The sequence below is a fragment of the Montipora capricornis genome, chromosome 10 (assembly GCF_036669925.1).
Source record: "Montipora capricornis isolate CH-2021 chromosome 10, ASM3666992v2, whole genome shotgun sequence".
Classification (NCBI taxonomy): Eukaryota; Metazoa; Cnidaria; class Anthozoa; order Scleractinia; family Acroporidae; genus Montipora; species Montipora capricornis.
Genome location: NC_090892.1, coordinates 16,383,626 through 16,396,125, shown reverse-complemented (window position 1 = coordinate 16,396,125; position 12,500 = coordinate 16,383,626). Strand labels below are relative to the sequence as shown.

General features: G+C 39.5%; 1 protein-coding gene across 2 annotated transcripts in view; it reads left to right on the top strand.

Annotated features, from left to right (window-relative positions):
- Positions 1-12,500, top strand: part of LOC138019380 (protein NLRC5-like) — a 61,863-nt gene that overhangs the window by 32,799 nt on the left and 16,564 nt on the right. Inside the window, exons 8-10 of one of the 2 annotated variants that reach the window (XM_068866149.1) lie at positions 4,863-4,930; positions 6,903-6,945; positions 7,459-7,487. In XM_068866149.1, the coding sequence (XP_068722250.1) occupies positions 4,863-4,930; positions 6,903-6,945; positions 7,459-7,487 (140 nt within the window). Of the gene's footprint in view, positions 1-4,857; positions 4,947-6,902; positions 6,946-7,458; positions 7,488-12,500 lie in introns of those variants that run through there. The other variant, XM_068866150.1, reaches the window with a different exon arrangement.

Sequence of the window (12,500 nt, the reverse complement as noted above, 5' to 3'; positions counted from 1 at the left end):
GAATTGACGTGACAAGCAACGATGCGAAAGGAGCGCAAGCCTTTAAATTGCACCAACCGTCCACTTTGTAGTAGAGAAAAGAAAGATAATTCAGCGACTTTGCTGTGGTTTGAAGATCACAGCTTCTTCAAGCACACAAGTCCTAAATTTAATCCGAAGCTGCAGCGGTTGCCTTGGTTGACACAACTTGACAAATTAACACAAAACTTGCAGACCAGCGATCTTTTCAATTGCCTCATTCGATCAACAATTATGCGCCGATCAAATCGAAACTTCAACACCCCCCCCCTTCCAGGGCAAACCCTGGGCATTTAACTATCTTCTGTGCCTGGGGAGTGGGGAATTTGACCAATGCCTGCGTGGGGTGGGGAAAATTGAACCAGAATTGTCAGGTTTCAAATGATTTTTTTTTTCGGGTGCCGAATTCCCTAACAGCTATAAAACATGTGTTTGGACAAGATAGGAGAGTTTAAAGGAACAGATGTAGCATTTGTGAACGGCTTACAAAAAAGGTCTTCAAAAGGTCTTTATTAAAGACGGGAGGAGCCGACGACGATTGTTCTTTGGTAGGGTATGACAGACAAATCCGACGTCGGGGTAGGGCATTTGAATACCATTTTGGCCCAAGGGGGCGGGAATTTGAACGATCCAATCTTCAAAAGTTCAAATGCCCGGGGGGGGGGGGGGGGGGGCGCATTAAGAGAGAAGTTTTAGGGATGAATATATTTGTGCTTGTGCCCTTGCTAAATGCAGGTAGTATGTATGTGTGATTTATTACTGGGTTGCCTATGGCAAACCAGTCAAGGTCTGCGTTGATTTCGTCGTTTTTTTATTTTTTTCCGTGTCGGGAAAATTCTTGCCTGTCACTCCCCTGCTAAGTGGTGTGCATAGAGTCTTCTCTGCGTATTTTGTTAGGTTTGAGGGGGCTGGGGTAATGCGTAGCTTGCTCTGCACAATTAACCTGTAATGGCGTCGAAAGTCATTGTAACGGGAATGGCGTTTTAGTATATCTTTAAAGAAATATACCCATATGGAGCTCAAGAATGGAACGTCAAGACATGCGGTGAAACATAAAGATCTGGAATCTTAAAAGCGACGAGTAATGGACTTCGACAGCGTGAATCTTTCGCCCGTCGAGCCGAAATCAAAATGAGCTGTACTTCTAATATTTCGCCAAGGTGGTGTTACGTACAACACTGAAACCAAATGGAAATTTCTCTAGTAAATTACGGGTTCAACAAAGACAGAGAAGGAATCGAATACCACAAGTAGATCTGTGATTTCTGTTGTGTGTCTCACAGTGTTTACTGAAGTCGCATCTATTTAAAGTTTGCCTGTTTGTCCGGCAAGTAACATTCATTTTGTACTCAACTCTGCAAAGGTTTAAAAAAATTGGAAATGTGACAGTGAAAAATTATTTGAATGAAAGCTTGTTGTCTCTTTTGTGCTTTATTATTTATGGTCAAGGTTCTTTCGAAAAGGGTTTGATGTGAACTGTCAGAAATTTATTTAATTGCATATGCTTTGTGATTGTGTGTTTCGCTTGCACGCACGCAACTGAAATAGGAAGGGTTTCTTGCCTCTTATAGCAAATATGTTGCTTGTTTCAAGAAATGTTTCGCTGGAAAAATGTTTCTGTGAAATTTCCAGCTTTTGTAAATTTATCATGTTGTGTAATTTTCGAGCTTTGCAAATTTGCATACATGTGTTGAAATGTGATACGGGGACAATTTTTGTGGTAACGCACAAGTCACGAAAATAAACAGGTCTGTTGGAAGCGTGCTTGAGTTTCAACAAAATGACCCCCAAAATCGGCAAAAGATTGTGACGCTGATGAATAATAAAGTAGCTGCTATTACCAAAACGATGGAATTACCTGGTGATAAATAACCTTGTCTTGGAGAGTAAATTTTTGATTTTCCAGAAACAATGGTCAACCTCTGAGAGTTGGGCGATTGTGATCTTTGTGTTGAATTCGCACATTTCTTGTCAAAATTTATAACAATTGAAAGAAAAAGAAAATTAAAAAAAACAAAAACGCGGCTCATCCTCGGTGTAAAAACCTGTGAAACTCACGGATGACGTAACACAAAGAAAACAAAAGAGCAAAAAAACATCAAACAATAACCTAACCCCACCACGAGCTAACAAAACAAAGAAAAAGTTTCACAGGGTTTTACACCGAGGTAAACCCAAAAACCTGGTATCTTGGCATCATTTGACACAGATGCTTCACTGTTTCGCGGTAACTTGATCACTGCGCCCGCTGAATCCGATGTGCGATTTACTCGGTGCAGCCAGAAGTACAATTACAACCAAAAAAACTAAAATCTCCCAAAATGTTTTTCGCTGATGGTAACTTTTTATATTCGTGGTTCAAAATTAATGTTGTTTTAATGTCATAAATTTTGATACCGATTGCAAAATATTTTATTCTCGATCGACTGTCCTGAAACTTCCTTCTGCTCTTCTTAAAATCTGTGTATCCATATTTATTTACTTTTACATCAATATTTGTTTTGCATAAAGCAAGCTAACAAAATCTGTATCTTGCTTGGTTCGCATTTGTTAGCCTTAATAGTATTTTCGGTCCGATGTTTCTATTTTATGAGGGGTATATTGTTTTGGTCTCCCATCCAAACACTACCCTCGCCGAACAGGGAGGGCTTAACTTCAGTGAAGGCTTAACTTCAGTGAACTTCGGTATTACAAAGCTGTCAGATGCTCAGAGGGCACGCTTAAACTTGTGGTCAAAAGAAGTTTATCAACATGTCAGCCTAGAAGCCAGTGTTTCTCACTTCCCATTTATTTTCTTCAATCTTTTTGGGTTCAGTACTTTGCTAGTAACCACATGTCTTCTCAGACTATTTACCCAAGACTTCTACCATGACACTACAATGATAGACAATACCAAAACAATATCGTGCACTGTTAGAGCTACATATTACGCAAGAACAGGTCTGCTTCGTCGTACGAACGTGTGAGGACCTGTGAGCCAAAGGGCCTCGTCTGGTATGACTTCTTAATGACCACCCAACTTGAAAAAAATTGTCTGGAACGGTGCACGTACCACAGGCAACCCAGTGTACCCTCACGGAGGGTCTAGTTGTGTTAACGTTAGTAAAAAGTTGAAATTGAATAGACAAATAGACAAAGCATTTTTGATAAATTCATCTTGCTATTGCCATTGATTAAATCCTAATCCTTTATCAGAATCACGAAGATGCTTTGTATCATTTGTACATGCAATAGAGAATACCCTCACTCTCGAGGTTAAAGGAACTACCGACGTTAAATAAGGTGTACCTTTACCTTTACATGTAGCAGTCCTTGTTGGCATAATGCACTGCAGAGTAGTACATGCCTGCATTGGCGGGAGTGTGACTCAATGTTCTGACATGTCACTTGACAGAAATATCAATCACATGTTGCAGCATAATTATACTTCAAAACTTTTCAGGGCTACTTTTTCACAAATTTGGTTTTATATGGTCAAATTAAAATTATTCATTGATTCAAGCTAACTTTCTTTCCCAAAAATGGAAACAAAATCTTGGAATGCGGCAAGTTATTACTAAAAGAAGGTTTTGTGAATGAAAGAGGTGTGGTAATCCCCCAAGGCGTGACTTGTGGCAAGTGGGTTCATCTCAAATAATTAGCATTAATTTTTTCGTTTAGTTGCCACACTTTTTGAATTTCTCCAGGCGATTAAAATCATTTCATCAATATGAAATCTGTGTTAGAAAATGATAAAAATCCATGGGTGTGAAGCTGAAACAAATGCCAGGACCTAAAGGGAACAGAGTTGGCGAATTTTGACCTTTACCACGGCTTGTACTGCATTAAATAATGTATTTTCTCGGCTATAATTTTTTTCAAGGAAAATTCAACTTTTAGCCTTAAATTTGTTTTGAACTTGGGGTGCGTCTTATAGCCATATATTATCACTTACCAAAACTGTATGTTGCATAAGAAGTCTCATCGAACCTGATATAGTGTAGGAAGTTGTGGTTTGGATGGTAGAACCATTTTCGAAACAAATTGGCTCACAATTTTAGTCAGTACTCTTGGACACAAAACCTAACTTACCCCTGGCCAGTGATTTCGTATCATTCACAAGTATCTCCTTGCCTTTGGGTGTCTGCATTCGATCCTCTCTTTCCCTATTTTTTTAATTGAAGAGAGCTTTTCTCTCATTTACCCATTTTGGACTACCAAAATAAAGCCTTGTGCAGGAACATGACTGTAACACGCTCGCTTTCCTGCGAAGCTCCCGTTTTCTTACTGTGAATGCTAGGGTTTTGTTGAAAACATCCTGTACAATTTTTTTTTCTGTAGAACCCCCACGAAGGTGGTCAAAATTATAACGTTGAAGAATTATCATAAATAATAATTTGTTGTACGCTTAATTGTCTTGGTTGGCAACGTGCACATGCCAAAATGGATAATATTTTTTGCAAATTCAGTAAAGGCTGTGCACGCCTATTTCAGTGAGAAAATGAAACTAAGAAATTTCTGGAGTTTTGTAGGAAGCATGCCAATCTCACAAAAAATTCAGTTTCAGGTATAATGGGCTAAGAGGTTGTCAACAAGGTGATCTAATTTGCTATCTGACATGAAATTGAATGTGAAAATGGAGAGCAGTGCCAATGTTTGTGAAACTGAGTGAATTACAAAAAATAGTTTGTCACAGTTTTACTGGACCAGTGTTATCTCTTTGCAAAAGTTAATATCAAAATGTGAAAAAAAGGTGAAATTAGTCATTTGCTATGTAACGTTTAATCTGACTATGTAATAACAGTTATGTCAGGGCATTTCAGAATGGATCTGATATATTATGAATTTCTATACCCTTGCTTCAGATGGAGATCCAGACAGTTCAGATTTGGACAGCACGCTGCAGCCCTTTAGGGATGAAATTCTTTCACTGGTAATACATAGTACATGTATGTATATACATAGTTTCTCAAATGAAGAACTGCACTTTGACCGGCCAGTTGTTCTTTAGTTAAGTACGTTTCTTAACATGCACCGCAATTTTACCTTGCACTCATTGTTTTCCTCTCCATGGATACATTCTTTCCTGTTTGCGTGTGGCTCATCATCAGTCCATTTTAAAGCCTGTTTTGTTACAAACCTTTCATATTTTTGATCACTGGTAGTTTCTCCGTCTGGTGTGGTGACAGCAGTTTCAGACCTACACCATCAATTTTGTTCTCATGTTGACCCAAGTCCAAGTCATCAGCCACTTTCGTCAGCAAGTGAATGCTTTGATCTTTGTCGTGTAAGCATGTCTCCCTCAGCAATTACTGACAACTTTTGACACTATGGGTAGCCCTCACACAGATCTGAAGTAGTGGAGCCTTTTCAAAAACTAGATCACCATTTTCAAGAACTGGAAACAAAACTTGTTGTATATACTTTGTCACTGGATCAAAATAATTTTTGTGCACCTTTCCTCACTGAAACCACTTCATGGAAAAAGAGACTGCTAGCAGCTTCTCATATGATGGAGAGGCTTCCATCAACCCAGTGTCAAACTGCTTTATAGAAAGTAACATTTCTGGAACTGATTTTTGCGCAAATCGCTAACAACTGCCCTGTACTGTCATGTACCTAGAATATGTAGTAGAATTCTACCTTAATTCAGTCTGTCTGGCACATGATTTGTGAATCTGCATTTTAGAAGCAGATGAGTGCCCTGAGGACAACTTTCAGTGACTCATAGGCTTCATAGAGGACACCTTACTTGTACTAACTGCCTATCCCACCATGGTGTACCTTCAAAAGAATATGAGGAATTTACCCCCACTCTAATGAATTTTATCGTCCGTTATTTCCCTCTTCACCAAAATTCCTGTTGATGGTGCTTTTAAAATTGTAGAAAAGAAACTTGGGGGAGACACTTCCTTGGGGTCTCAACACAATACAGTTTACTCTATCCTGTGCAAAGATCACTGTGACGTTAAGTATATCGGACAGACCAAACATCAGTTTGGTACACATCTGAGAGAGCATCAAAAGGCAATTTTTCTTTGCAAAAAGGAGGACTTCTCTTTTTCAGAGCATGTTTGCCAATTTCACCATACTTACGCATTGAGTATTCTAGAATTATCACCCCCAATTGGTGGTAAATGTACCATGTGTGTTGCTTGTATGCAGGCTTGAGTTGACACCTCATTGCCACTCCTGTGCCTTTGATCTGTCATGATGGCATCATTTTACCTGACAGCTATTTGCATCTAACAGGCCATGTGCTTGATGACATCATTTTACTACTGAGACCAGAATGCTTTGTCAAAATGCTTTGTTATTCAGATTTTTCTTCCCTCCTGGGAGCAAAGAAACAATTATTATTGTTTAAATTTGCCTGACTATAGAAAAGACTCAAAATAGTCTGGTCTTGGTAGTAAATAATGCTCTCATGCAAATGGCGTATTAAAAAGTAAGGATGTTTTAACATTACAGTAATTAAAATTACTATTATTGGCACACCCTTTCCTTTTTTGGCTGGTTGGTCAGCATATAAAATGCTGACCAACTAGCGAAAATACGTTTGGATTACCCGATGAAGAAGACATGAACCGTTGGGTCTGTGAAATGGAACTTTTTAATTTCTCGAAACCAGAGTAGTACAACTAACAGAAACAATAAACACTTAAAAGTCATTATTTCTAGCATATTGGAAATAGAGGTTATGGCAAAACATTTGTGGGTTCTGTATAGTTGCTACAGTATGTGTATAAGATTAGAGTGTCCTTGTATTCTATACTCAAACATCAGAGTCTACATGCCTTATCCTCAAAAAGATGTTCTTTTTATAGTAACACAGGCTTTTAGTTTCGTCGGGAATGCACATTTTACTGAATAAACAACTAATTCCATTGTTTTTTCATCTTCAGATGAACAATGTTTATGGTCAGTCACCTATGGAAACCCAGCCAGGTGAACACATAAATTTGCAGTGAATGTGCCTCTATTGGATGTGACTGAGTGTTCATTAAAGAATCGTGCTGATCAAGGAGGGTCTTAACAATAATCTGACGAGGCCAAAGTCTGGTGGATGTGTTCTGAATTATAGAAAATGGGTCACTAGAACATGAAGGTCAAGGACCTGAGTACTGTAGAAAGTAGAAATATGTTCTAAGCCCAGTTTCAGTCTGAAAGCAAATTACCTTAAACTACCACCTCGACAGATGTGACTTCCGCTGGTGATGTCAAAACATAACTGTTCATCTGATATGCCCACCACAAATGTGAATGGAATTTTTTTGGTCCAGTAGACTTGCATTTCTTTTCGAACAGGTTTCAATCCTATTTTTGTCAGCCGTTTAATTGGATACCCTCTCATTGGTTTTTTATGATTCAACTTGTAGTTATTTGAGTGGAGTTGTAATACAATCAAAACCAACACATCAATTCCAAAATAACAAGAGCTTATGTCTGCTTATTCAACAGAGAGCACAGTTCAGCAAGGGCAAGTAAGGGTGAGTACTAATTTATTACGATTCAAACACAAGTCATTGCAACTCTAGCATTGAGTTGCAAAGCTAACGAAATTTTCCAATCCACCAGGTGGGTACCATAAAAGTCCATGTGTAAGCCGCATCTTTTTTTTCAAAATTAAATTCAAAAATCGGGGGTGCGGCTTATCTATGGAAACATCCGTGGTTGGACTTTTCCTAAGGCCTATTTAATTTTCATAAAAACTTCTCAAGATGTCACTGAATATACATCTAACAAACTGAAAGCACGTTGTTGATCACTGCCTTTTTCATGTGTGGTGGCTCCTAAAGGGGCCGTTTGTATCTTGAAGCGTTTATTTGCGATTCTTGTTCTCCAAGCGATTAATTTTCACGTTACTGGAACAACTGAACACCAACCTACAGGGAATCTCCATTCCTCCACAAAGCTGTTTGTTATGACTCCTGCGGCCAGTCACCTCAACGCATATCTTTCCGCCACGTGAGAGAAATACCAAGATATTTGAGAGTACTCGCGAGGCAAATGGCCGACCGTTTCATTGTTTTTTATCACCTTCACGGCAAATTTACCCATTGGATTATTAAACTCTTGTTCTACATGAAGTTTCTCTCCTGCTGCAGGTTTCCAAACATACTTATAGACGACTGGTATTCCCGGACAGCGGAATCGAGAGTAAACTCCTCCATGTTTGAACAGAACTACAATGATATAAACCATGCATAGAGCTTTCTAAGATCAGATCTATCTAATCACAATGAAGTGCATGTCCAGTCGTTGCTAAGTTACCTGTTTGTCAATAATCTAACGATCGTGTCATCTTACATTTTCTTACATAAAAATTGAGTCTTGAGAATTCCTAATTTGTGTTTTTGGAGATCGTTGGTTTATCTAGAAGCTTATGTATCACATATTGTTGTGGTTTGTCTTTTTTGGTTAAGTCTGTTCTTTAACCTCGCAATATTATGAAAATCAGGATCAAGGAAACACAGATCATTACAGATGCTATGCAGTTGCTACTGTCTTATTTTGACCAATCAGCGATTGTCATGTTTAATCTGACTAGTTTATAAAAGTAGTGCTTGCCAACAAAGTTAAGCATTAGACAGTTATCAATCATATCAGGAAGGGGTTCTTCCAGAGCTTCGTACATTGCTGCTTTTAAAATTGCGTGTAGTTGCATATGCTGTGATCCATGGAATCCGTGCTGCCAGTAAACGATTTACAGTAGATGAAAGTTGCGTGCGCGGATGGAAAGCACAACGTGAACTACTATCAAAAACTACACGAAACAAGCGAACGCAACGTTTTCGTCCTGCAGCCTTTCCCGACATCGAAAAAGAACTTGCAGCGTGGATAACCGAGAAACGAATGCAAGTCAGTTCGATCGAAAGTTGTTTCGATCGAAGGTCGTTTCGATCGACAAAAGTCGATTCGATCGAAGACAAGAGTCAGTTCGATCGAAGACTGTAACTGCTTAAGTGTATTGAACTTACTATTTATCAAGTCGGGGCTTAAGATTTTATTACCATGATGAAACGATATTACACTGTATTGTTTTCATATGAATAGACACGCGGTCCTATTCATATTAATTTGTTAACAAGTTCAATGAGTCAGTTATACACTGGCCAATCAAAAAAAAATATCCGCAAAATAAAAGGGGTTAATACCGATCAAGAGTCATTCGATCATCGATCACCATACAAACCCGCCATACCTTCCAAGAGTTTAATCTTGTTAAATCAGATAATATTCGGCTTGTTTGACCGCAAAAAAATCATCATGAATTAGTTGAAAACAAAACGCAAAATTATCGGCATGCTGGCGGTCATGTTCCTTGAAGACCAAGGTTCAAGAATGTGTTTTCCACAACTCCGAAGTTAACTGTATCAGGAAATATTTCTTAAATCCCGTGTTTCATTGTACGAACGTTATAGCGAATAGCCAATTGAGCACTGCCGATCAGGAACGCCTAGAAAGAAACGCCGGCGACAAAGGAAATCAATTGAACACCGCGTTTCCGCATCGCGCATATTACTTCGCGCAAACATAACACGACACAAGAACTTTTATTATCTATACGCTTGCAAAACTGTAGTTTTTATAAACATTTACTCTTCCATCGAACTGACTCTTGCCTTCGATCGAACTGACTTTTGGTTTCGATCGAAACGAACTTCGATCGAGACGACCTTCGATCGAAACGACCGGTAACCGGTCGCGTCGCCCACAAGTTAACTCGCCCACAGGTTAACTCGCCTACATCGAAGTTAACTCGCCTACACGTTTGAAGTTAATTCGCCTACACATTCGAAGTTACTGTTGATGTTATAAGATAAAGCAAAAACAAGAAGTTTACTCGACAACTATCAGGCAGAAAAACGAACCATCGATCGGATATCCGATTTGAGTTTTCGTCTGTCAGCGGCATTTAATTTCACATCATTCTTTACCAGTTCACTTTTGACTGACTGATCGATGGTTCTTTTTTCTGCCTGATAATTAGTTGTCGTGTAAACTTCTTGTTTTTGCTTTATCTTATAACATCAACAGTAACTTCGAATGTGTAGGCGAGTTAACTTCATGTGTAGGCGAATTAACTTCGAAGGTGTAGGCGAGTTAACTTCGGTGTAGGCGAGTTAACCTGTGGGCAAATTAACTTGTGGGCGACGTGACCGTAATCCGAAACGACCAGTTACCCCGAGAAACGACAGGGTAGTATCGGTGTTTCAACAAATGTCATCTGCCTCAAAGCAAAGTCAGTCACGCAGAAGTTGGGCATCGCCGAAGAGTCATCTAAACACTGGTGCTATGGTTTTATGGAACTCAATAGTTTTTCCATACGACGAAAAACTACAGTTGCCCAAAAGCTCCCCCAGGATTACGAAGAGAAACTTGTTAAGTTCAAGCACTTTGTCATTGTGCAAAGGAAAAAACATGACTTTGAGCTTAAGTACATTGGAAATGCAGACCAAAAACCACTTGCCTTTGATATCGTGACAAATTCGACAGTATCAGAAAAGGAAGTGAAGAGTGTGTCAATTTTAACCACGGGCCACGAAAAGGACAGGTTCACTGTCATGCTTCCTTGTCTCGGAGGCGGATCGAAGCACCCACCCTATGTCGTCTTCGAACAAAAGACACTATTCCAATTCCATCATTCCGTGTCTCCCGTATTTCCTTTTACTGAATGGTCAGCAGCTCTTCAATATGGCGCATCGCACAGAATTCTATTGTCTTCCGTGACATTTACTTGCATTACGAAATATGTGACAAGTCTCTCATAAAGAAACACGCATTCGGCACTGGTGGGATGATTGGTCAACTGATTTAGCTTTGGGAATACTAGAGTCCCTTCGCCGAAGTCCGGAACTGTCAATCAAACGTTAAGATGAGCAGAATAAATTTTCAAGGTTAACTGGTCTCAACGCGCAAGATACAGTTGCGAAATTTATGCAAGCATAGACGTCCCTTATTATTTTCAATAAAATACTTTTAAAACAAAACTCATTGGACCGTAAAATGTTAGCCTTCGTTTATCGCAGTCTTTAATACGCTAAGTGAGCGGACGATAAATTTCATTATTAAATTGACCGTCATTTTCCCAGCTATTACTGATTTCATGCTTAAAGGAGGCGAAACATTGCCATTATTCATGGAGGCGGAGCTTAGAGTCATTAATATGCACGCGCGAGGTTCGAAATGAATCAATTCAACTCCCAAAGGCCCTTAGGGCGGCGAGGAATCAAAGAGAGAAACTGTATGTTTCAGAAATTTCTAGACATCGGATTCCCTTCATATGTTGCATGAGCCCTTTATACTTTTTAAGAAAACAGATCCATATGGAACCCAACGTGTTGACATCTTCATTTAGAAGAAATTCAGACTTAAAGTTATCATACAGCTATTTCCCATACTCAAATTTACCCAAAATAGGTCAAGTTGAACACAAAATTGATACAGGTTAACGAGATGTTACCGAGTCAAAAATGATTGTTATTTTATTATGAGAATTTCTTCTTTAAAAGCCATATGCAACCCTTTCCATATTTTATATAGTTAAGCTGTAACAGAGTAAAACGCAGTGGGACCTTTCCCTGTTGCGGCCATTTTTCTTTATTGTCTCATGTCTCGGCCTTTCAAATTTAGTGCGATTGCACCCGTGAATATCCCGGATGTGTCATACAATTCTGCGCGATGGGACATGAGTTTTCTGTTCTTTTTATCGTTTTTCTTTTGCATTGCTTTACTGCAGATCCCTATGATAATCCCGTTTACCTTTAGTTAACAACTTATCCACAAAAGCGGCCCAGATAAAATTGATCCTCTCAGATGGCTAATTCACGAGTCTGTATGTCACTTGCCAAAATGTCCTTATTCTGGATCTTGCAAGTTATGAATGTAGATGTAGATGTAGACTTCCAAAGAACATGAACTTCCCGAAAGGGGTTCTCGTCAGGTGTCAGGAGAAGGGCTGGATGGACCAAGGACTGGTACAGGACTGGCTGAGGACCATCTGGAGCAAGGTTGGCGGTCTGACCAGAAAGAAGTGTATGTTAGGGTGGGATTCTTTTAAAGCACACTTGTCACCACGGATCCTCAACATGCTGAAGTCGCTGAATACAGAGTCCATTGTTATTCCTGGAGGGATGACAAGTATGTCACAGTCCCTGGATGTTGCAATCGACAACCAAGATCGTACGAGGAAGAAGTGGCAGGAGTGAATGCTGGCTGGCCAATACACCTTCACTGCTACCAGCCGTATTCGCAAGGTGAAATTGGATCAGATCTGCTGGTGGATTCACGAGGCCTGGGAGGACATCCCAAACGAGCTTATCAAGAAGTTGTTTGCAAGTGCTGCCTAACGAATGTCTTGAATGGCACAGAAGATTACCAAATGTGGGATTATGACGACGACTCTGTTTCTGATCCAATTTGCTGGCATCAATGATGATGATGGTGATGATGATGTACACTTGCTCTATGCTGAGGGTTTCAAGATGCAACAATTAGAA